This window comes from Neophocaena asiaeorientalis, unplaced genomic scaffold, assembly GCF_003031525.2.
Source record: "Neophocaena asiaeorientalis asiaeorientalis breed wild unplaced genomic scaffold, Neophocaena_asiaeorientalis_V1.1 scaffold190, whole genome shotgun sequence".
Lineage (NCBI taxonomy): Eukaryota > Metazoa > Chordata > Mammalia > Artiodactyla > Phocoenidae > Neophocaena > Neophocaena asiaeorientalis.
The window spans coordinates 6,013,759-6,038,061 of NW_020175017.1; the positions used below are offsets into that span (position 1 = coordinate 6,013,759).

Genomic DNA, 24,303 nt, shown 5'->3' on the forward strand with positions numbered 1-24,303 from the left:
AAACATAGGAGAACACTTGGTGCGACCTTACATATGACAATGAGTTTTAGATTCAATACAAAAAGTACAAAACATGAAAGAAAAAACAATCAATAAACTGGATTTTATCAAAATTTAAAACTTATATCCTGCTAAGCACACTGTTAAGAGAAGAAAAATACAAAACATGTACTGGAAGAAAATATTTGAAAACCACATACCTGAAAAATGACTTACATCTAGAATATATAACGAACACTTAAAATTAACAAAAAGGAAACAAACAACCCAACTTAAAAAACTGGTCAAATATCTGAACAGACATTTTACCAAAGAAGATATACAGATGGTAAATAAACAGGAGCTCAATATCATCTGTCATTAGAGAATGGCTAATGTTCAAAATAAGAAAAAAAGCAAAACAAGAATGACAATTCCAAATGCTGGCAAGGATGGTGAGCAACAAGAACTCTGATTCATTGCTGGTGGGGTGGGCATATCCCCATAATACATGACCCTGGAGCAGGCTGCAGTGCCAGAAAGTAAGAAATGGTTAAAAAAATCAAAAGGATGGGAACATGTCAAAGGCATGTAGGAGCCACCTAAAAGAGTTTCCAATGGTCAAAGTTGAAATACTACACAATAGCGAAGATAAATAAAACTAAAAGCTGGTACTCTGAGAAGATAAACAAAACTGATAAAACATTAGCCAGAGTCATCAAGAAAAAAAGGGAGAAGACTCAAATCAAGAGAATTAGAAATGAAGAAGGAGAAGTAACAACTGACACTGCAGAAATACAAAGGATCATGAGAAGTTACTACAAGCAACTATAGGCCAATAAAATGGACAACCTGGAAGAAATGTACATATTCTTAGAACAGCACAACCTTCTGAGACTGAACCAGGAAGAAAGAGAAAATATAAACAGACCAATCACAAGCACTGAAATTGAGACTGTGATTAAAATATTCCAACAAACAAAAGCCCAGGACCAGATGGCTTCACAGGCGAATTCTATCAAACATTTAGAGAAGAGTCAACACCTAGCCTTCTCAAACTCTTCCAAAATATAGCAGAGAAAGGAACCCTCCAAAACACATTCTATGAGGCCAGCATCACCATGACACCAAAATCAGACAAAGATGTCACAAAGAAAGAAAACTACAGGCCAATATCACTGATGAACATAGATGCAAAAATCCTCAACAAAATACTAGCAAACAGAATCCAACAGCACATTGAAAGGATCATACACCATGATCAAGTGGGGTTTATTCCAGGAATGCAAGGATTCTTCAATATACGCAAATCAATCAATGTGATACACCATATTAACAAACTGAAAGAGAAAAACCATATGATCATCTCAACAGATGCAGAAAAAGCTTTTGACAAAATTCAACACCAATTTATGATAAAAACCCTAGAATGTAATGGGAATGTAAATTGATACAGCCACTATGGAGAATAGTATGGAGGGTCCTTAAAAAACTAAAAATAGAACTACCATACGACTCAGCAATCCCACTACTGGGCATATACCCTGAGAAAACCATAACTCAAAAAGACTCATGTACCACAATGTTCACTGCAGCTCTATTTACAATAGCCAGGACATGGAAGCAACCTAAGTGTCCATCAACAGATGAATGGATAAAGAAGACGTGGCACATATATACAATGGAATATTACTCAGCCATAAAAAGAAATGAAATTGAGTTATTTGTGGTGATTGGATTGATCTAGAGACTGTCATACAGAATGAAGTAAGTCAGAAAGAGAAAAACAAATAAACAGCTGATTCACTTTGTTATAAAGGAGAAACTAACACATCATTGTAAAGCAATTATACTCCAATAAAGACGTTTAAAAAAAAAAGCTGGAATACTCCAATCAACAAAATAACATAGTATTAGATTATAATTTGAAGTATTAAATGAATATCAATGAGTCCATACAGATATAACTAAATAAAAAAATTAGGGATACAAATGTCCTGTACTGAAGAATTACAAATAATTTATGTAGATATTCTCTGCTGAGGAAGCTAGAACTCAACCTCCTAGCCCGCACTCCGCAGCCCATCATTGAGTAAGTGCTGCACTTCAGTGATTTGCTTCAAACAGCAGAGTATGAAAGAGGAATGTGGGTAACTTTACAGAAGAGAAACATGGCAAGTACTACCTTGGCCAGGTGACCAAGATTAACATCACTGGCTGTAAGTCATATTGATAGACGATAACCTTGAAATGATGTGATGAAAATGGCATTTCACCCCTGTACTCTCTGTCCCATAAAACCAATACCTCAGTCTAATCATGAGAAAAACTTCAGAAAAACTGAAATTGAGAAACATTCTATAAAATACCTGACCAATATTCCAGAACTGTCATCAAAAACAAGGAAAGTCTGAGAAAATGTCACACAGCAGAGTAGGCAACGGAGACACAGTAACTAAATGTCTATGGAATACTGGATAGGACCTTGGAAAATAAAAAGGACATCAGGGAGAAGTAGTGAAATCTGAATAAAGCGTGGCCTTTAGTAAATAGTTGTATAACAATGTTGATTTCTCCCCTGTGACATATGTACTATAGTAATGTAAGATGTTAGCAATAAGGGAAACTGGGTGAGGGTTATAGGAACTCTGTACTATCTTCACAACTTTTCTGTAAATCTGAAAGTATTCTAAAATAAAAAGTTTATTGAAAAAAAAAGGCCAAGATGGTGGAGTGAAATCTGAACACAGAAATCTATGTATCCCATCACATACCACTTGAATGGATGATAAAAGTTAATCAAACAGCAAAGGAAGCAGGACATCATGTAGTAATTTTTAAAAGTAGGGATAAGGTGGAGAGTGGAAAAATGATTTTGAACAGGTTCAACTAACTTCTCTTTTTACACATGAAAATAGGTATTGAGAAAAGACAGTGACCTCACCAAATCCTGGAAATTTTTCACTAATACCACACAGCTTGGAAATAACCTGAGAGACCAAGGAGTTGAGTAAACAGACCAGAGAAAAGTAAAGAAAATGTTCCTGCATTACTGAAGAATCTTTACAGAGGAAGCAAGAATCATCAGGGCTGGCCATTTTTTTTTTTTTACTACACTGGTGGAAAAAATAAAAGCCCAAAAGAAATACTCCATGGAATCAGGATATCCACAAGACGAGACAGAGTGAGCCGCCAGAACAGTGCAATACACCAAACAAAGTCCTACAAGCAGAGGACAGAACTTCAAACAAAATCAGTATCTAGCCCCAAGGAGGTCTTCCCAACTACCACTCTTACCCCACTGCCTTACAGCAATGAAGAAAAGTGACCCAGAAGCAATACCTAGCCAAGAATCAGAAAAGGCAAATAGGTTTCAAATAATATGAAATGTTTATCAAGGAAAATTCACTTGCACTGTATCAGAACAAAGAAAAGTTCTTGACAAGTTAAGCATGAGCAAGATGAAGAGAAATGAGATGCCAACTATGAATTCACCACAAACACATGACAAAATATCATGCAAATGAGATAAAGATCATAATATAAAAGATAACATAAAGCAAGAGAAAGAAGAAAATTGTCCTATCGTGGTTGGCATTCTAGAAAAACATAAGACGAATATGAATTCAATAAAAGAAGTTCAAAGAGAAGATGCCAAAACAAAAGAGGAGATGAACAGGAAAATTGAAAACTTAAGGATAGACCTGAAACTTACATAATTAAAAAAAGAAAGAAAACTTAAGGGAACATTGAGAATAAATAAACAAAATATTTAATAAATGAACCAGAAAGAACAGGGAATGGGACAGTAACAATTGGAATTACTAACTAAAGGAAAGGCTTAAGAGTATCACAGTGAATGCAGAGAAAAAGACAGGAATTAAAATAATTATTGAAGAGATAATAGATAAGGATAAAAGTTCCCTATAAAAATAACTGAAGTCTCTAAAATAGAAAACCTAAAAAACAAATGTAAAATTTCCCTGAAATAAAGGAAGAATCATATAGTCTTTAGAAAGGCATGCTGTGGTTCTAAAAATATTACAGATCAACCTGAACATACTGATTAAGTTGTTCTATTTCAAGAATAAAGAATCATTCAAGTACCCAGGCAGAAAAAATTAAACCACCTATAAGTGAGGAAAAAAGCAATATGATTGACCTCAGACTTCTTTTCAGGCAAACTCAATGTCAGAAAAGTCAGTAACATTTTTACAGTGTTTAGAATGAAAAAATACTTCAGCCAAGAATTTTATTCATAACCAATTTGAATATAAGGATAATAAACAGCCAGTCTAGAGTATGTTAAAGTAGAGAATAAAGTATTTATAAACCTTTCCTTAAAAAACTATTTGAGGGCTTCCCTGGTGGCGCAGTGGTTGAGAGTCCGCCTGTCGACGCAGGGGACACGGGTTCGTGCCCCAGTACGGGAATATCCCACATGCCGCGGAGCAGCTGGGCCCGTGAGCCATGCCGCTGAGCCTGCGCGTCCGGAGCCTGTGCTCCGCAACGGGAGAGGCCACAGCAGTGAGAGGCCCACGTACCACAAAAAAAAAAACAAACAAAAAAACTATTTGAAAACGAAATTTGGTTACCCAGGAACTTCCCACAATAAAGAACTCAGGTGTAAAAATGCCAGGTATGATAAAAGTTCGAGTAAGATTACTCAACCCTTTTAAATATATAATAAAGGTTAAACAAGGGGGGCACTTTGGCTATAGAATCCAATACAGTTTTTACAAATTTTTTAAAAGTATAATTCATAAAGAAAAAGAAAAAAAGGAGTTTAAAACTGTTATTTATTTCATAGCTGAGAGTCAAATAATATTGCTTAACTAAAACACTGCACAAAAAAATACTGATGAGATTCCAACACCTTAATGTTTTTCCATCTCTTAAATTTAGATGATAGTTCTTTTGGGAATTAATATATCTTATTGAGAGAATACACTGCCTGAAGTTCAAAAATTTCTTCAGTTTCACTTCAATTGATTACTACTCTTCAATTCAAGTAACATTTATACAGCATTTGCTACAAGTCAAGTATTTTTCAATACTTATTAAATCATTTAGTCCTCATAACAACCAATATAAAACAGCCACTATTTCCCTGTTTTGTAGAGAAAAAACAGAGTCCCAGAAACTCTGAATCTGTCCATGACTGTACAGCTAGGAAGCAAAAGAGTGAAGATTCAAAGACAGGTACCTGTGTCTGGAATCTGTGCTCTTCACCTCTACAATATAATGCCTCTCAAATAAAACAGAATGTAGAAAATGAATTAATTTTTATCAAATTAATTCTATGTATGCATCTATTCAACCACCAACCATCTATCCTTCCAGACAGTAGTGTTTATATAAACAAAGAGAAATGTTTGGAATAATGTTTCCCTATTGATAAAGATAGTTATTTGGGAGTAGGCAGTGTGGAATTTAGCTAAATTTTTAAATTTATTTTTAGTTGTCAACAAGTTACTGTTTTACAATGAGTCTCTCCATCTACTTTTTGAATGAGCCTTCAAAAAAAATGAAACCATTAATATAAACAAAAACCAAATCACATTACCTAGTCACAACATGAATGCTACAGTATTAATTATTTAATGATTCTGTCTAATGAACCACCATGGGGTTTTTTTGTCTTTTTTTTTTGTTTTTTGGCCATGCCCTGTGGCTTGTGGGATCTTAGTTCTCCAACCAGGGATCAAACCCATGCCCCCTGCATAGGAAGCGTGGAGTCCACTGGACCGCCAGGGAGTTTCCCACCACTTTTTTAAAAAAAATAAATTTATTTATTTATTTTTGGCTGTGTTGGGTCTTCGTTTCTGTGAGAGGGCTTTCTCTAGTTGCGGCAAGCGGGGGCCACTCTTCATCGCGGTGCATGGGCCTCTCACTGTCGCGGCCTCTCTTGTTGCGGAGCACAGGCTCCAGACATGCAGGCTCAGCAGTTGTGGCTCACAGGCCCAGTTGCTCCATGGCACGTGGGATCTTCCCAGACCAGGGCTCGAACCCATGACCCCTGCATTAGCAGGCAGATTCTCAAACACTGCGCCACCAGGGAAGCCCCCCACCACGTTTTAATTAGTATTTTATTGTGATCCCTCAGAGGCTAGCACAATATGGGGCACAGCAAACATTTGATAAATATATTGAGGGATCAACATAAAAATATTAGATTACTACATTCTATCTTGCAGGTAACGTTTCTAGATGCTCTTGGGCCTTTCTACCCTACGTGGACACCTTAGATTAGCATCATTTGCATGACCTGGGAGCTTGAAAAAAGGCAGAATCTCAGGCTCCACTCAGACGTTATCTAACAAGAATCTGCATTTTAACAATATTCCCCAAGTGATTGGAGTGTACATTAAAACTGGAGAAGTAATTCTTTCCAGAGCATTGTTTCTCTAAGTGCAGTATGTTATTTACCTATACCAGAATCACCTGGTTCGCTTGCTAAAAATGTAGATTCTCAGGCTCTACCCTATTTCAGGTGTCAGGTTTCAGTTTAGAACCCACAGCTAAAAGACTTAAAAAGTAGTGGAGAATAGGAATGAGCACAGTAAGCAGAGAGCAGTAAAAGAACCCAGAGCTGAAATAAATCAAGGAGGTGATAATAAGGAGAGGGAAGAAAAGAGGAGTCACAAAGGAAGGTAGAGTAAGGATATCAACAACAGAACTATGAAGAAATAGAGAAAGTAACTGTACTAAGAATGTTGTGCATTTCTTTCTTTCTTTTTTCTTCTTTCTTTCTTTCTTTTTTAGTGACTGAAAACTACTAGCATGCCAAAAGTTTTAGAAAAAGACTGTGGGGATATGGAATTTACCACTGTAACATATAAGCATCAGTAACACTTTTAAACATGTAACCACCACATAATTCATGTACTTTATAAATGCTCCTAACATCATATGTAGTTTTAAATGTGTACATACAGTTTTAGAGACATTTCCATATGCTTGGATCGTGCAATTGCTTCATCTCTCTCCTCATTGGCTAACTGCAGTCGAGACATAATAGCTTCATCACGTTCTCTCTGTGCAAAATACACCTCTTCAACCAGAGCTACCAAAATATATAATTCATAATTAATTAGTGAAAATAAAAGAAAAATGCATACTTTTAGCAAAAATAAAAAGCAAAAAAAAATTTTATTCAGCTGAGTTAGCATCAATTACTTTGTTTACTTGAGAAAACATTATCTTTTTAAGCTACTGCAAAATTGAGATACTATTTCATACCCATAAAAGCAAAAATTATAAGGTCAAATAGTAGAAAATATTGAGCACGTGAAATAAAGGAAACATTCAAATATACTGCAGATAGGTGTATATGTTTCGACAACCTCTGATGAGCAATTTGGCAATGCTGAAGTTGTGCCTAGTCCGTAACCTGGCAAATCTCCTCTTTGGTATGAAGCCTAGAGAAATTCTTGTACATGTGCACAAGGAAACATGTATAAAAATGCTTAGGAACAATGTATAAAAATGTTTATTTCAGCATTATATAATAGCAAAAACTTACAAATAACCCAATTGTCCAATAACTGGAGCAGGAATAAAGAAATTACTATACATTAAAAATGGAATACTATGCACCATTTAAATGAATTAACTATGGACAAATGGACAAATCTCAAAAATGAAAATTTGACAAAAATAGCAAGTTGCAAAATAAAGCAAATCTATTATTCGTGGATAGACACAATTAGTAAAAAATATTAAAATAAACATGGAAATGATAAACACCAAATTCAGGACAGTAGTTACCTCAGTAAGATGATGGAAGGAGAGGAAAGAGGAGTCAATGGGGGCAGAGTTGTGTTGGTTTAGCACTGAACGTCTCCGGGGGCACCATTTATATCGATTATAATACAAATGACATCATGTAAATTTCTGTAGCACTATATAGGGAGCTTTTATGTCACCTGAAATTGTCACTTCTCAAACTTAATTTCTACTTGAAATCTTATATAACATTTAAAATATCACTGCAATTTTAGACAGAAAGGGGCTCAAATACTTGGATCACTGAACCAAATTTATTTATACTGTCAAACCACAAAATAAACTTAGGAAAGACATTTGAAATGTTCTTTTAGGTCATAAAACACTGGGTTTCTGCTAAGATTTGTCATAGATTAATATACTGTTAATCAAGATACTTACTTTTATATTACTTAAATTATAAGTAGTGGAAAAGAAAAAAAACCCTGAGAAAAAAGCAACTGTATCTTTTCCATAATACAGTATAAAATGGAACATGCAATGGCAAAGCAAAAGTCAAAACTACTTCTAAGAAGCTAAGTCTGAGGGAAGATGAATAAATTAATTAATTCATCAAATATTTATCAAGCTCCTGTGGCAGTCATCAATCCAGTTTTAAGGAATATGAATATAGCAGGCTAAGAAGTCCTTGTCATCCTAGAGTATACGTTCTACTACAGGGAAACAGTAGAGAGAAAAACAGGCCAAAAATTAGGTAGGTAGGTAGGTAGGTATGTAGATAGATTGCTTTGAAGGAAAATACAGCTGTATCAGAGAAAAGAGTGATTTGGTAGATAGGGAATAGGGCAGACTATTTTAGAAAGGGTGGTCAGAAAAGACCTTTTTAAATAAAAAGTGACATTTCAGCACATTCAAATAAAGGAAGAGTAACCATATTCACATTTGAAAGTAGACTAAGCTGAAGAAAAACCAGGACAAAGGCCCTAGAAGTATTAGCGATATAACAGCAATACGGCTGGAGCACAGAGAGGGTGAGAGTTTTGGGAGATCACACTGTAAATCACAGCAAGGAATTAAGATCTCATCTAAATATGATGGTAGTCAATGGTGGTTTCTGAGCAAGGAAATGGCAGCATCACATTTACGTTTAAAAAGGAATTCTGGCTTCCAGGTGAGAAGTAGTTCATAGGTGGGGCAAACATGGAAGCAAATTCCAGAAGGGAGACTATAGGAGTGGTTCAAGCAAGAGTTCACATCAATAACCCACAAGAATAACCCTTTCCCTGAAACTTTAAGCTACCTAGAAATACATATCAACTTCTAGAATAGGAATGAACAGATATGTGTTTCAGAAGGAAACTCCCAGAGATTAGCATTCAGTGTGTGGAAGATGCAGGGATCACCTGCATCAACTTCCAAAAGTTGCAGGTTGGATTGTACATGCCCCTTAACCCAATATTAGATTATTATAAAAGTCCACATAAGAAACAATGAAACCCTGAATTAAGACAAGGGCAGCACAAGAGAAAGAAAATAGATCAATTCATAACAAAATGTACCAAATTTCAGAGGAGAGAAAAATAGGACAGGTGACTTCACTAAGGCATCCCTCAACCTATCAAAAGGTAATCTCCATGAAACTCTGGGGTAAACAGGCTACTCTTCTCCTTACTGCTACCACATAGATTCCAAGGCAAAAAAAACAAAACAAAACAGTCTTAGCCCAACATTCAAGGAAAACTGGAGTCTAGTTCTAGCCTACCTTCCTGCATCATCTACCACCATATTCCCTTTAGGACAGTATTTCACAAAATATAGGATGTGAAACACATTGTTTAATAGTTATGTCACTTTAATGTATATTAGAAAACCATAACTAGCACATCAGACCTATAATTTCTGAGTGGCATTTAATTTAATGTCCAATTAAAATTCAAATTTCTTTAAATTACCCATATTGTTGAGGTAGATGCCAAAAAAGGGTAATTTTCCATTTTTTCATGTATTTAAAGTTCAAAAACAAAAAAGAATGGCCTGGCTATTAAACTTAGGGTAATGGTTACTAACTTTTGGAGGTAGTACTAGAAGGGAGGATGAGGAACTTTTCATGATATCTGGTGATATTCTATTGGTAATATTTGGGTTTTTTTTACATCTGGGTGCTGGTTATACGAGTGTGTTCACTTTCTGAGATTCATAAAACTGTACAGTTATTTGTGCACTTTTGGGGTACAGACGTTAAAACTAAAAAAAATTCCATTAAAATATATATTTATCTAGTTAAAAAGATGAGATTTTTAAAGAAAAACATTAAGAGAATAACAGGAAAAAAGCATATATGATAAAATCTTCGAGAGTATATGTTAGGATTAAATTTTAAGCAACACAGCCTTGTCCTCCTGGTCAAGACAGGGTAACAGGATCCAAATTTGTATTCCCACTTAAAACAATTTTTTTTAATGGACAAAACATGCATGGGATGACAGTTTTCAAGTTGATAAGGAAATAAAGAGAGTGACCTGACAGAGGAAAACAAAAGAGTTGAGCCCTACGACTGGCCCAGCTTAATACACTGAAAGTTTTCTGGACATGGCACAGGAAAGGAAGAATCCAGGAGGAGGCCAGCAGACTCCACAATTTGAAGAGAGGAGTCTAAGGAAACCGAAGCAGCTAGAATTCACAAGACAGACTATCAGAGGAAAAAACAGCTGCAAAGAGAGAAAGCTTTGGAGACATGCAGAGGGTATTCCTCAAGAAATCAGCTGAGGACTGAGCACACACATGTGAGTAAACTACCCATGCAGGGGAAAGAGCCACCTGAAAGTTTTAGAAGCATCAGTGCCCTGAGCTCCACCAAACCAAAAATAGTACGTGTTCCCACTAGCCAGATTGGAAAAACTCATGATTCATGAACTACTACATAGAATACACAGAAGGGTCTTGCTTCAGTAGTGGGGATTAATTAACCCTAGACTAAACACTGCTCTGGTAATAACCTACCTATCTTTAAAGCATGACCCAGAAGTAGTGACCTGTTTCCAAGAAACATAACTATATCTCAGAACAAAGCTCAAAAATATTTTATAAAAATTCCAGCTCCCGAAATGGTAAAGTTCATCATGTCTGGTATCCAATTATGAGGCATGCAATCAAGCAGCAAAATTAGGACCCATAAAGAAAATTTAATCAGCTAAAACTGATCAACATTTTGTCAACTAATACATAACCTTGTTTCATGTATGTTTCTTTTTAAAAACACCTTAGTTAATATATATTGTTGATTTATTAGCACTGAACTCATGGCCAACAGGACAATAACTCACGCCTGAACAAAGTTTGTCCATAACACACACACAGCCTTCCATGCTTCGGGAACATTAGATTGCATTTCAGCACGCAGCTGTCTTAAACAGTGAAATCACCAATAGAAGGTACAAAAATGCAATAAATGTAGCACTAAATAAGCTGCAAAAAGGATACTTATTTACAATATAAGAGCTGAAACATAAAAGCAGAGTGTGGCCTTAAGATGATCAGATTGTTTTTCTTTTCTTGGTGTGTCATTTTGGTAATATTGATAGATTTTTAAATGGTAAACCAACCTTGCATTCCACAAAATAAATCACAGTCCCAAATGCAAAAGCTAAAATTATAAAAGTTCTGGAGGAAAACCTCTTTGACTTTAGGTAGGCAAAGCTTCTTAACTATAGTAATAGCAAAGCATAAACTAATTTTTAAAATTTGGTAAGTAGGACTTCAATTTAATTCAATAACAAATTTCCACTCTTCAAAAGATGCCAAGAAAATGAAAAGACAAGCCACATACTGGAAGAAAATAATTGAAAAGCATATATCTGACAAAGAAAAGCATATATCTGACAAAAAGACTTGTATCTAGAACATAATTTTTAAAACTCTTAAAGCTCAACAACAAGGAAACAAAAAACCCAATTAAAAATTGGGCAAAAAACTTGAACATTTTTTTCAAAGTAGATATATTGATGGCAATAAGCACAAAAAAAGGTTCTCAACAGCTTTAGTCATTACAGAAATGCAAATTAAAACTATGAGATAGCCACCACACACAGCTGACCCTTGAACAACACTGGGGTTAGAGGTGGACCCCCCCCCACCTCCTGCAGTCAAAAATCCGTGTATAACTTTACAGTTGGTTCTCTGTATCCACAGATGCAGAACCGTTGATCATGTAGTACAGTAGTATGTATTTATTGAAAAAAAATGTGCATATAAGTGGACTTGCAGAGTTTAAATCGGTTTTGTTCAAGGGTTAACTATACAAACCTATTACAATGACTTATACGAAAGGCTCATTAAAGATGTTGGCAAGGATGTAAAACAACCTGGAACTTTCATACACTGCTGGTGGAACATAAGATAGTATAATCACATTATGTCAGTTTCTTAAAAAAGTAAACATACACCCACAAGATTCAGCTATTCCACTTGTATTTATCCAAGAGAAATTAAAGCATAGAAATTAAAGCATATGTCTAAATACAAAGACTTCAATACAAATATTCATAGCATCTTTATTTATAATAGCCAAAACCCAGAAACACCCCATATTTTTAGTAACAGATGAATGGTTAAACAAACTATGTAACAAATTGTGCTAGAACAACTGGATTTCTCACGTATAAAACCAAATGCTTTTAATCAACAGTTTAGATAAAGTTAAGGAATTCTTGCTATGAACACAGCTTTTGGAAGATCCAGTAGTTTCCAGTACAATTTTCATATATTTTTTAAGGCAGTATCATTACTCCTATGTGGTTGTCTGTGCCACATTATTCTGCTTCTCTGTATCAACTCATCATGCTGTTTTGAAAGAAATTTCTGCCCATAATGTAGTACACAGTAATGAGTTTTATTTTCTCCTTCTAGTTGTATACAATCTCCTAGGAAGGATATTCATAACAGCTTAGAGAAAACAACATGATGTATTATGAAGAATATGGGCTTTAATTCAGATCCAAGGTGTTGTCACAGTAAAGTTAGGCAACTTTTTTTTTTTATACTTTTCTTAAATTATGTTAGTCACCGTTCAGGTGTATAAAATGCACAGAATACCATCAGTTACGGTTATTAGGGGAAATTAAATGAGATGATATATAAAAGCTCTTGGTCAAATAAAGTGGATTCTCAACAAACGTTAGTTCCATGCCACCAATACCATCATCACCCTCAATCCACAGACTCACAATTTGGCTTCATTTCCACACACATTAAATATGTGATTTTGATTAATTTGGACCATTTATATCTATAGCCATTTCAACATTTCTTGCTTTTTTCATTTTTACCTTTTTCATTGGCATGCAAAAACTACAAATGGGAACTGAAGGAGATATTATTCAGAACACATTCAGAACACTACAGTATAATGACACAGGTCTGTACAAAATATGATATTCTAAGATATTTTTACATTTTTACATTATAAAATACTTCTAATTTGTGGGTCAGATAGGATGCACAAAATGATGCTAAACAGTCACCTAGGTACAGATTAACATGTATGTTATATTGCCCTGTAATATTCTGGCATATTGAAAGGTTAAAACACTATTTACTAAACTTTAAATGCCGACAGGCTTCCTATCACTTCTGTATAGTGTGATGAGATCTTTATAAAGTGACATTTAATGTAAGCTGTGTTCTACTTTATATACAATAACACTTGATTGAAAAGGTAAGGCTGTTAATATCAAGGGCTTTAATAAGTCTTGTTAACTCTATGCCTAAAGACAAATGCTTTACATCAATGGTATATCTGGTCCTGTGTGATGAAGAGAAAACAATTTTTCCTCTATAATGCTGTATCAACTCTAAATATATAAACAACGTGTGTATTTAAAGGAGTATTCTAAAGTTAAATTTTAAAATGCCATAAAACACACACAAAAATCTGATTATACATTTTATAAATGCTAAGAAAAGTTTTCCAAAAGTAAGGTATTACAAAATGATAATTTTTAACACCTATTAGGTTATACATGAAATTTGTTGATTACGAAAAACCAGATTCCTTTTCTAGAATTCAGTACTTCTAAAGAATCAATGTGCAACTCTCAAATATTTTCAGTAAAGAAAGCTTAATTGTAAACACTGAGCTTTTCCAAGGTAGATGACTATTACAAAGTTCACTAGAAAATCAATATAGCATTTTAGTTGGAATTTGCTCATTAAACACCCACAGCTCTAATGCAAATTATGATGGAATGAATAAAGCAAATACATATGCTTCTTTCTTTTTATTAAATGTAAAATCTACTGTTAATTGCATCTCGTATGTCATACAAACTTTTCTCCTTAACTATTAAATAGAAGCTTTAACAAAAGTCATTAGAGATTCTCTTTCTTTGACTTGAATAAATTTCAATATTTGTTCAGTAAAGGTTCACAGCAGTTAAATTACATTAACAAATATTATTAGCTACTATGTAAGCCAACCCAGTAAAATACTTGTATTGTAGGTAGAACAAATCATTGGGTGTTTACAATAATATTTGGATATCTCCATTTTTAAACACGGTTATCAAATATCCTATAATTCTTAGTCAAATGAGAAAGATTCAGAGAGGATCACCCCCACTCCCCACCCACAAATACTCAAATTTGTTTAGTAAGCTAATTGTTTTCTAATACAGGCAAAAGTAAATATGAAGAAGCTGAACCATACTAAGTATGAGTTTATTGAATCAAGACAGAGTACATATTTCCTTAGTAGAACCCAAGTCTATTGACAAGCCCATATTCTACACTTCTCAAACTACTTTTAAAATACAGTAGCAGTGAGACAGTATATTGGAAAACATTCTAGTTTAAACACTGAACCATGATTCTCTAAATAATATAATTTGGAGGACAGACATTTCCCAGGAAAAAGAATCCATTTAACATCTTCAAGGTAGTTATGTAAACAGAAAAGGTTGAATTAAGGAGAAGGAAGAAGAAATCATTAGGATTTGAATTTGAAACATGTAAAATAATCACTGATTACAATTCAGCTTCCAAAATTCTAACCAACAAATATAATATAGATAATAGTTTGGTAAAAGACTTTATTATATATATAAGAATTTCAGATTGAGCATTTACTATTATTGCTTTACATGATGTGAAATGAATTCCTTGTAAACATAACATTTAGTGTTTTACAAAACCACCTCATATATATTTCAGAACCACAAACATTATGCTATGTCTTAATTTCCTTAAAGTTTATAATTTCTCTTTCTTGGCATAAATTGTTTATTATAAATTTAAACACAGATGGTAAATGCCACACACCAGTAGAGAATTAACCAACCTATTCCAAGTAGTGTGATGGTTCTACTCTTGGCATTACATTGCTGGATTCAACTTATTTCTTCAGAACTTCTTTTACAAGCCAGAATATTGTATTTCTAAAACTGGATTTGAATGTTCACCATTTTACATGATTATTCTGTAAATAACCTTTTCTGATTAAAAATACAAGCTCGTAAAAATGTGGCGACAGAAATGTGTTGCATAGCTTTGTAACATTCTGTGCATAATTAAAATAAACAGGATATGTTCTCATATTCTTCAGTATTCAAAATTATAAAATAGAATAGAATTCAATCATTTGGACATGACATATTTGATTGAACTAAGATGCTCCTAAAATCAGATAAACACTGTTTCCAATTATTCACTATATAAACAACACTGTAATGAACATCTTTGTACACAAATCTTTATGTATATACACAGTTAATTACTAAGGAAAATTCCTAGAAGTATGATTATTACATTAAAAAAGTTTTTTAAGCTCTTTACATGTTTTAAAATTTTCCTCTGTAAAGCTGCTATAAATTTATACTTACCAAGAGTATAGAAACTGCTAAAGCTTGATTAGAAAATTATACAAAATTGTGACTTTAAGTAGCAAAAATATAAAACAGTAACTCTTTTTAGCAAAACTCGCAATCATTATATACATGTATTGAGTACAGATAACTCAAAGACTATATAAGAACACTTTCTAAAAATGTGCTTTTTACATTCATACCTCTAATATATCTGATATTAGAGCTATAATTTTTTTTACATTTATTGGAGTATAATTGTTTTACAATGTTGTGTTACTTTCTGCTGTAAAACAAAGTGAATCAGCTCTATGTACTCATGTATCCCCATACCCCCACCTTCTTGTGTCTCCCTTCCACCCTCCCTATCCCACCCCTCTAGGTGGTCACAAAGCACCGAGCTGATCTCCCTGTGCTATGTGGCTGCTTCCCACTAGCTATCTATTTTACATTTGGTAGTGTATATATGCCAATGCTACTCTCTCACTTCATCCCAGCTTACCCTTCCCCCTCCCTGTGTCCTCAGGTCCATTCTCTACATCTGCATCTTTATTCCTGTTCTGCCCCTAGGTTCTTCAGAACCTTTTTTTTTTTTTTAAGATTCCATATATATGTATTCGCATACGGTATTTGTTTTTCTCTTTCTGACTGACTTCACTCCGTATGACAGACTCTAGGTCCATCCACCTCACTACAAATAACTCAATTTCCTTTCCTTTCATGGCTGAATAATATTCTACTGTATATATGTGCCACATCTTCTTTATTCATTCATCTGTCGATGGACACTTAGGTTGCTTCCATGTCCTGGCTATTGTAAATAGTACTGCAATGAACACTGTAGTACATGACTCTTTTTGAATCCTGGTTTTCTCAGGGTATATGCCCAGTAGTGGGATTGCTGGGTCGTATGGTAGCTCTATTTTTAGCTTTTTAAGGAACCTCCATACTGTTCTCCATAGTGGCTGTATCAATTTACATTTCCATTACATTCCCATGGGTTCCCTTTTCTCCACAACCTCTCCAGCATTCACTGCTTGTAGATTTTTTTATGATGGTCATTCTGACTGGTGTGAGGTGATACCTCATTGTAGTTTTGATTTGCATTTCTCTAATGATTAGTGATGTTGAAGAGCTATAAATTTTAATATAAAAGAGATAAGCTTATCCCTGAAGTGTTAAAATCAGTATCAATAATGTTATGCACTTTTGAAATATACTATTAAGGGGTATTTAACTTATTTTCTGCACAGAGTTTCTACTTTAAATTTTAACAGATACCAATATGAAAATTCAGTGAAATATAACTGCTACCTAAACTTTTTCCAAGATCATTTCCTCTTTAGAATTGGTTATTGTTATTTATAATGGTTTCTCTCTTTTCCTTTGTGAGACAGACTGAAGCAATGGGAAGACTATAAGCCTTGGAATCAGATATGCACTAAGGTTCAAGTCACAGTCTTGACACTTAGTACCGACCATGTGCCTTTGGGCAAGTTATTTATAAGTCTCTCCAGGTTTACTTCCTCCCATGTAAGATGTAAATATTAACTAATATACCATATTATTTTAAGGATTAGAGATAATGTATAGAAGCACCTAGGATATAACTGGTACTCAGTGAATTGTAGCTAATATTAATATTTGATTATTTTTTATCTTTATGAAATTCTTAAATCTTTGATGTCAGAAGTCATGAAAAGATTTTTTTTTTTTTTTTGCGGTACGTGGGCTTCTCACTGTTGTGGCCTCTCCCATTGAGGAGCACAGGCTCCGGACGTGCAGCCTCAGCGGCCATGGCTCACAGGCCCAGCCGCTCCGCAGCATGTGGGATCTTCCCGGACTGGGGCACGAACCCGTGTCCCCTGCATCAGCAGGCGGACTCTCAACCACTGTGCCACCAGGGAAGCCCTTGAAAAGATTTTTGTTCTGTTTAGCTTTTAATTTAAATTCATAGTTCACTGTTAATAGATTTTAAAAGGGAAATAAACAGAAAAGTGAAACAAAAATGTTTGAAACGAAGGATTGGATGATGAGAAAAATTACCATTGAGATATATATATATATTTATTAGCATTTATTACATTTTACTTAAACGTGAATCTGAAATAAAAGAAATGGGATGCACAGAATTTGGGTTTTAATCTAATATATACCTATGATAAACCATGTAGACCGTTACAACAGCATTTCCTTTGCTTCCCTGTTAGTTTTTACATAATGTGAATTCTATCATTATAATGTGATCTCATGTTACAAAATTGGCCATACTCTACCTGTAAGCATTATTTGACCTGGCACTCATTATAATTTTCATACTCATAGGATTCTACAGCCAAAGATAATAATATAATCAGCATTCTACCTATCAATATTTCTAACTGCTGTATTTCACAGAGATGGGACTTTTTGTTTTTATCTGAAGTGACTAGTTATATTCATGAAATCCTTTTTCCTTCGAAATTAAAAAAATATATAGATAGATACATGTAATGCTCTGTTATATTAATACTGTTACGCCATTTAAGTGTTAAAGACTAACATATTTTATTAATGCCCATTTATATACAGAAAAATGGTATTCCATTGTGCATTATTTCTTAAAAGCAAGTATTACGCTATTTTCTGTTTTTCTGATATATAGAACTGACTCTTGTTCTTCTTAATCATTATATGGTCAGCATCATTTGAGATATGATATATGGTAACAGATTTTTTTTTTACAAGAGAACAATGTAAACATTTTCTATTACATAACAATTTTTATTTTTCCATGTTAATTAGTTGGGATGTCTTAATATATTTGCTCTAACAGTAGATTACATACCTATGCTTTTAACATTTACATGTTAACCTGAATAGAAAAACTTAAGTTATACATTTCAGGGATTCTACGTTGTGATGCTTTGGACAATAACATTAAACTCATCTCGTCTCTACCAAAAATAAAAGAACATTCTCCGTAATAAGAAGGGCTTAACAATATTTTTTTTATTTACAAGTCAGTCTAAATATGGGTGCCCAGGGAAGAATCTATGTTTAAAGAGAAAAAGCAGATTAAACGCTTGCAGAATCAGTACAGTATGCTAACTAAGCAAATTATGTAACCACTGAATTATATGTAAAATGTAACTAAGATAAATAGATAGATAGATAGATTGATTGATTTATATAAATATAAGACTTAAAGAACTAAGGAGTTCTTTTGACTAAAACCCAATATTGGCCTTATTTCAGTTTAATTGGAAGAGGATCTCAAATTCATCTTCTCCATGAGATATCAGGAACGTGGATTTCTCTTTGTACCAAAGGTTAATAAGAAATGTGTCTGCAAAAGTCAAACAGCATTAAATACCAAAATCTGATTATTATTCTACAGGAGTTGTTCTGTCATTCATAATCTCTCCATGCTCCAAGCTTCCACAGCTAATCTTTAATGGATGACATGCAAGAAAGAAAAATAACTAACATATAGAGCAGAGACTCTAAAGTGAGCATTTAAGAAATAGAAATATAAGGCTTTTAAAGAAATATAAATATTTTAAATATCACAAGATAACATAAAAACTATTTAAATAAATACTCTTGTGTAAAAATTTACACATCTGTATACTGTAAATGCAATAGATTAATAAAAATTAAGAGACATTTAACACTAGACAATGCCCACTGAGACTGTTTCAGAAAAAAGAAAGGCTTAATTAAACAAATTATTTTTAAAAGTTATAACCATGTCACTCACCTAAGAGTGATTAAATTAAATGGATTCAGATCAGGTCATACAATACTATCTCTCACTGTCAAACTTAATTTAAATAAAATAATTTTTGAAGTATTTATGGTTTAATCATTTTATTTAGATGAGAAAAGACATTTACCTAAAGGACAGAGACAATGTTTCAGTTGTGCTTCTCTAAAACATGCCCTAGTATCTGAAAGTCATACATGCCAATAATTTACAAATCATACTATCCACATATATAATTTCATGAGTTAAAACATAAGACCTACTTATCAAATTCCTTTATTTTCTTTTTTGTAGAGATGTAAAATTTTTTTTCCATATTTTCAAACTTTCTAAATAAGGTTAATTCTGAAAGTCAAGGAAAACTAAAACATGTGGATAAGATGAAGTAAATAAAATATATTTTTAACAAGGAATACATATCAATTCTTTGTGAAACAAAACCATATACAAGTAGCTATGAGATAGTTATTTATGTTAGTTACACTTTGATATGCCCCCTATTAGATCAAGAAGTCTTGAGAAAACACGATGGTGACATCATCACCTTATCATCATAATTACCATTTATTGAGTGCTTTCTAATGGGTTAAGTACTTCACAAACATTATCTCACTTAAACGTCACCAAACCATAAGGTAGGTTTTAACCAAATCTTAGTGAAGCTGTCACTTACACATGATAAGCAGTAGAAAGATTAGAACAAAGGTCTGAATCCAAAGTCTAAGCATGTAACCACTATCTACTACAATGTGTATTATGAATGAGAAGTGACTGCAAACAAAAAGACATGTTTGAAATACCAAATCGGTTTTATTTGCTGATGCATAAAACCGGGGTACATAAAAAACCCTCAATAAATATTTCTTTAATTTTTAAAGAAGTTAGCATAGTCCCAATTAAGCACCTAATAAAAACAGTATCAATGGTGGTGATGATGATGATGGTGATGTCAAAAAAGTAGGGGAAGGTAAAAAGGTCAACCATTTGAGATTTTATCATGACGTAGGACACAATGGAGTTTCCAACTCTCATGAGATCACATTATAATGACAGTATTCACATTATGTAAAACTAACAGGGAAACAAAGGAAATGCTGTTGTAATAGTCTACACGAAGGTTTATCATAGGTATATATTAGATTAAAACCCAAATTCTGTGCATCCCATTTCTTTTATTTCAGATTCATGTTTAAGGAAAATGTAATAAATGATAATAAATATATATATCTCAATGGTAATTTTTCTCATCATCCAATCCTTCGTTTCAAACTTTTTTGTTTTACTTTTCTGTTTATTTCCCTTTAAAAATTTTAAACAGTGAACTATGAACTTAAAAGCTAAACAGAAAAAAATTTTTTCATGACTTCTGAAATATATATATTAGCATAAATCTCAAAGATTTAAGAATTTCATAAAGATAAAAATAATCAAATATTAATATTAGCTATAATTCACTGAGTACCAGTTACATCCTAGATGCCTCTATACCTTGTCTCTAATCCTTAAAATAATCTGGTAAATTAGTTAATATTTACATCTTACATGGGAGGAAGTAAACCTGGAGAGGCTAATAAGTAACTTGCCCAAAGGCACATGGTCAGTATTAAGTGTCAAGACTGTGACTTGAACCTTAGTCCATCTGATTCCAAGGCTTATAGTCTTCCCATTGTTTCAACCTGTCTCACAAAGTACTGGGAACATTTTGTTTTATGCAGTTTTGATTATACCAGATTCTTATTCTTATAAATTATACAATCAGCTGGGGAGACAAGTTGGATTAACATATACATAAGTTACATAATAAAGACATAAAAGTAAAAAAGGGAGAAATCTGAAGGACAAGAAAAGTGGCACAGGTAAAATGGCAAGATCTGATCAAAGCCATCACATGGATTTCATAAGATGTTGGTTTATGTAATCTTTATGTGTCGAACCTATCACAGGAATTATTTTAAGATTAGTGAGCAAGTAACTTAAAACAAAATCACACCTTTTAAAAGTAACATTACTTTTTCTAATACTAAATGACTGCAGAAAACCTGAAAAGGCAGAAAAAATCCTGTTAATTGAAGCATTTATACACCCATTAACACTATTAAAGTTTGACCCTCATTTTATACTATATACATGTGTATACAGTTTTTTAACAAAAATTATAAATACAGCTTCCCCCTACTTCTTTGACTTAACTTTAATTCATAAAGTTTTTTCATATCATTAAATATTCTTTAAAAATGTTTTTAAATTACTGAACAATGTCTCATACCATAAAGATACCTGAATTTATTTAACCATTGCCTTATTATTCGATTGATTCTAATTCTATTGCTATCATAACTTATACTGATATGAATATTCTTATATATATATGTAAATCTTTACATTTAATATACTCAAAGAAAATGGCTATTTCTTTAGAATACCTTATATTTTAATTAACATTTTATTTGGAAAACCTATAGACATACATTTTTGTATCCTATTTGCAATTTCCAATGTTCAGATGTTTTAGCATGTATTTCTTTTAAATTGGAATATTTTGACTTTTAAAACATTTTATATTCTGCTTAAGTATACTATAATACTTGTATGTGTATGCACATTTGTAATATACTTTAGCAAATACATTTTTATTTTGAATATAAAAATGAGCAGTGATAGAAACAAATATCCATGCTTGTGTGGATTCTTTGTTCTTTCATATGACTAAATAAAACATTTATCACATGTACTCATAGTACCATAATGTTCCTCTTTCTATGAGGGTAGTAACATACTTTTTTTTGATATTGTGTTTAGCTTTTTGATCGCACTTACTACTGATCAGGTAGGAGATAAGCTTTTTCAAGATTAGCTTTTCTAAGATAAACTTTAAAAAAATTCATGTATAATGAGAAAATATGAAAAAGTTCAAGAGTTACCAAGAGTCAGTTTATAAATTTCCTGTAGTTTAAAACCAATGGATTTCTTAAACAATCCAGCTTTTTTCTTTTGACGTATTATAATAATAATTCTCTCTAAAGTTAAAAGTAAAATATCTTCAAGTTTTTTAATAAGATAGAACTAAAACATTAAAAAGTAAAGATACATTTAGAAAATTTATACTTTAAAAAACTTAGGGGATTTAAATTTTGAGTCATTTTTTTCTTTTTTTAAAATTTATTTATTTTTGGCTGCATTGAGTCTTCGTTGCTGCACACAGGCTTTCTCTAGCTGCGGCGAGTGGGGGCTACTCTTCGTTGTGGTGCGCAGGCTTCTCATTGTGGTGGCTTCTCTTGTTGTGAAGCACAGGCTCTAGGCATGCGGGCTTCAGTAGCTGTGGCACATGGGCTCAGTAGTTGTGGCTCACGGGCTCTAGAGTGCAGGCTCAGTAGTTGTGGCGCATGGGCCTTGTTGCTCTGCAGCATGTGGAATCCTCCCAGACTAGGGCTCAAACCTGTGTCCCCTGAATTGGCAGGTGGATTTTTAACCACTGCACCACCAGGGAAGTCCTTGAGCCATTTTTGTAACTAAATGGTTGGACATGTTTCTTTAGGATTGCTTAGCTCCAGAGAAACTATATAGCACTACTATTTTCATCAATTTAGGAAGCTATAAAAATATCCTAAACATCTTTCAAACATTCAACATTTATTGAAATAGTATTTTGTCATTAATGAGAAGAATTTGATGTTAACAAGAATCATAAAGCAATCAAATTCTTTCCATTTTATGCATGTATGATTCATACTGTTTATAATAGGGAACCCTTAAATATATACCAATAAATAAATATGTAAAGTATATGATTAGCTATATTACACAAAAGCTTAAAGAGTAAATATTAATGCTTAATGTTCTTTCCCCTCCAAGAGATAAATGAGCTACACAGGTATATGAATTCATGATTTACAATAAATCACAATGGCCTAAATCTTATTAAAATACATCTGTTAAGACACATACAAAGTTAAATTATAATGCAAACACCTTAAAACAAATGTACTTCTTGTAATACCATTTCAGCGATTAGTATACATATTTGATTATAAAAAGCCAAGAAACTTCTAAATTGTTCTAAATTTATATTTGAATTATTCATTTTTAACATACTGTTAATTTTCCTTAAAATATATTACTCTCGTATTTCCCCACTAAAAAAGAAACAAAAAATTCATAGTAGTTTAACATAATAGAAAAACAACCATCTGGTATTTGGCTGGAGTATTTATTTATGATCATCTTAGTTATATAGTTATATTTTCATGGTGATGTTCTACTTTGCACAGTAATATTTTGAAGACAGACAGTATCTGTTAATCATTTCTCTGACCTAAAACACCAGAATTCTTTCATATGCAACCAGGTTAAGTGGTTTATTATATTTTAAAATTTTTTATGTATGTATGTATGGCCGCGTTGGGTCTTCCTTGCTGCACGTGGGCTTTCTCTGGTTAAGGCGAGTGGGGGCTACTTTTCATTGGTGTGCATAGGCTTCTCATTGCAGTGGCTTCTCTTGTTGAGGAGCACAGACTTCAGTGGTTGTGGCACACAGGCTTCAGTAGTTGTGGCTCGCGGGCTCAGTAGTTGTGGCTCGCGGGCTCTAGAGCACAGGCTCAGTAGTTGTGGCACACAGGCTTAGTTGCTCCCAGGCATGTGGGATCTTCCTGGACCAGGGCTTGAACCAGTGTCCTCTGCGTTGGCAGATGGATTTTTAACCATTGTGCCACCAGCAAAATCCCAGGTTAAGTGATTTATAAAGTATGATTATAACTTCAAACTAATCACAAAATACAATTACTTTTTAAAAGCATTCCAATTGATATAAAAATGTTAAAATAAGGGATCTATAAAATGCCTCTGAATGCTAATTTCTACTATTCTATGAAATATCTCTTTTCTTAACACACTAAAACAGTGTGAGGAAGAGAGTCACAGGGATAATATATAAACTGTAGAGAGAGAGAGACAGAGTCCATCAGAGACAACTGAGAATCACCTGATCTTATCTGT

The 24,303-nt window shown here is 33.3% G+C and overlaps 1 protein-coding gene across 1 annotated transcript in view; it reads right to left on the reverse strand.

The window, feature by feature from the left end:
• The window catches only part of MIPOL1 (mirror-image polydactyly 1), a 306,365-nt gene that overhangs the window by 204,030 nt on the left and 78,032 nt on the right, over window positions 1-24,303 (reverse strand). The window contains 1 exon segment of the mRNA XM_024762065.1: window positions 6,916-7,045. Coding sequence (XP_024617833.1) covers window positions 6,916-7,045 — 130 coding nt within the window.